Source organism: Leuresthes tenuis, unplaced genomic scaffold (genome assembly GCF_036924035.1).
Source record: "Leuresthes tenuis unplaced genomic scaffold, fLeuTen1.0.hap1 SCAF_6, whole genome shotgun sequence".
NCBI lineage: Eukaryota > Metazoa > Chordata > Actinopteri > Atheriniformes > Atherinopsidae > Leuresthes > Leuresthes tenuis.
The window spans coordinates 9,424,642-9,427,271 of NW_027325360.1; the positions used below are offsets into that span (position 1 = coordinate 9,424,642).

Sequence of the window (2,630 nt, forward strand, 5' to 3'; positions counted from 1 at the left end):
AAATGAGCAATGAATCATAAAAGCGGCACAAATAGTCACTTAAAAGGAATCATGACAGCTGCACGAAAACACCGCAAATCTTTTCAAATGTTGCACAAAATGCAGACAAAAATCATTTGAAGTGATGACTTATGGGGAGCACCATCTCTAATTCCCAGCCATTTGTTCTAAATGATGGGACGGAAGGGGGTGTGCACTGCAACAATCACACCAACCTCACATAATGAACAAGGCTCCGCGACAACACACGTCACACAATAGGGCTCACCCTGCTATAAATGAGGGATGCGAGCATGCAGCATTCTCACACCGACACTCTCTCTCTGTTCCCTGTCCCTCCCTGCATCTCTCCTTCCCTCTCACTCACTCGGATCTCGGCGAGCATGAGAAAGACATAACTGAGTGGACATTCACACAGGACTCCTGGACACCAATGATCTGTGTATGAAAGCTCTCACTCAGATCTCTGCACAGTTCTACACACGTACAGGTGAGATATTCGTTTTGTACTGAAGAGATTTTCTTCCACTTTGGCCAAGAAACAAAAAACGCATGTGAAAGATTGAGACATTGTGTTCTCTTTACTTGCAGCTGCTGTGCAAAATGGAATAAATTAGGACTAAGGATAAAATTGTCTCATCAAAAAAACAAACAAGCGTTATTCTGCCAGAAAGCCTGTTAAAAGCAAAAATTATAATTTATATCTATCAGCTGTTTGCAGCTTACAGACATTTACTAAATGGTTAATAATGTAGCTCTTAAAAGATTAGTATAATAAAATTATGAGATATTACAGGAAGAATTTAAGTTGATGAAAAACTATTCAGAACACATTTGTTCAAATATGTACTGCTTATCAGTGCTAAATGTTGTTGGCAGATGGAAAACCTCAATTCTAATTAACCTTAATTTGAATTATTTTAGAAAAAAACTGAAATCTGTGTTCTGCAGAGAGAAAACAAGTCAAGAAAATGTATTTTAGTTCATTCTCTGTTCCAAACAAAAACAATAATTAAATCCTCTGATTTAAGAAGCTGGATTAAAAACAGCTTTCAAAATGAATCCTGACAAATTTTCTGTCAATGTGCTCAGCACCATGACCAGGAAGGTGTTCACCAATACGAGGGAGCGCTGGCGCCAGCACAACGTCAACACCGCCTTCGCAGAACTCCGCAAGCTCATCCCCACCCATCCTCCGGAGAAGAAGCTGAGCAAGAACGAGATCCTGCGTCTGGCCATGCGCTACATTAACTTCCTGGTGCAGCTGCTGGAGAGCCAGAGCGGCCAGCCGGCCAGCCACTCCCCCACAGCTCTGCTCACCTTCCTCAGAGGAAACATGGAGCAGCTGAACTCGCCCCCACACCCCTGGGCCATGACCAGTGACACTGAAGCCCCTTCACCTGGATCCAGCTGTGACAGCTCCGAGGCCTGGTAGAGACACAGCCTTGAATTTGAAAGAAGAAACTCTTCAGACTTTTGGACCCTTTTCGTGGGTCTGATCTGTTGCAGTGTGACTCATGTTTCAGTGTGGACCCCAAATGTGGCTGATAGGAGGGCACCGCCTGAGCATTGATCAGTGTAGAAATATGATTTACACATAAAAATTAATTTGTGTTCTGCATGGAAGTATAAAACCTGGATGTACCACATCCCCCTTCATATCTTCATGTTAATATTTCCTGTTGCAGGCCTGCCTGGGACAAATTTAGTGAGGAAAATGGAAGGGATTAAGGAATTTCTTATTTCATGTAATAGAATGAGAAAGGCGTTTGGAAAGATAGTGGTTCAGCCTATTCTCCAGACTGCAATCGTCTCAAAATAGCCAAGGCTTCCCCCTTCAACCGACATGCTGTTTTGTTTGGTTTTTTTCCCCTGAAGACGACCAAATCTGTCCTCTCTTTTCAATTATCAAGGTTATGTGACTTCAAAAGAATCAGTTCTAAGACTTTGTCGTTTCTCTCTCCTGTCACACAACGATGTTCGGCAGTTAAACCACTTCTGATATTTGACTTTGGCAAACCTGACAATCCTCTTTCAATACTTCTCCACAGATGTCCTATGCTTTCAGTGCTTTGGTTTTTTTTTTATCCGATTTTCTGTAAAATACGCATGTCATATAGCCAAAGAAAATGAATTGATTGTCTACTGTGATGAGTGTGCCAATTATCCTCGTATACCTCGTTTGTAAGTTATTTTGGTTTCCTCATGAACACATAGTATGTTATTTATTTGATCTATTTATTTAATAAATAAGTTTTAACTGATTATTTTTCTCAATTTTGTCACTCAAACCTGGACACGTCACATTTTTGAGGAGACACTACGACTGAACAGAGTTATATTTTTTATCACGATCACTAAAGAAAGATATTACAATCAAACTACAGCTCTTTGCTGACAACAATAAATATTGTAATTCTAAAAGAAGACTAAATTGACTCTTAAACGAGTTTTGCCTGCAGTGTTACGCATGAACAAGTAATACATTTCTGGGTCCTTTCAATATAGAAACAATTTGGATATTTTGTGCATTCAAACAAGAAAAGTGCCCGTTACCCTTACAGCAGGTATTTTTTGGAGTGTGCTATAAAATGGAAAAACTGGTGCCCGAACCCTACTTGTGGATGAAA

General features: G+C 40.4%; 1 protein-coding gene across 1 annotated transcript; it reads left to right on the plus strand.

Annotated features, from left to right (window-relative positions):
- Positions 1-321: 321 nt before the first annotated feature.
- Positions 322-2,226, plus strand: tal2 (T-cell acute lymphocytic leukemia 2). The gene is made up of 2 exons (XM_072386930.1): positions 322-490; positions 1,093-2,226. Exon 2 carries the CDS (start codon positions 1,097-1,099, stop codon positions 1,433-1,435), a length of 339 nt encoding a protein of 112 aa, XP_072243031.1. The 5' UTR covers positions 322-490; positions 1,093-1,096; the 3' UTR covers positions 1,436-2,226.
- The last annotated feature ends 404 nt before the right edge of the window (positions 2,227-2,630 follow it).

Excerpts from the sequence above, each read along its gene's own strand:
- tal2 (XM_072386930.1), top strand. The coding sequence starts at position 1,097 with ATGACCAGGAAGGTGTTCACCAATACGAGGGAGCGCTGGCGCCAGCAC.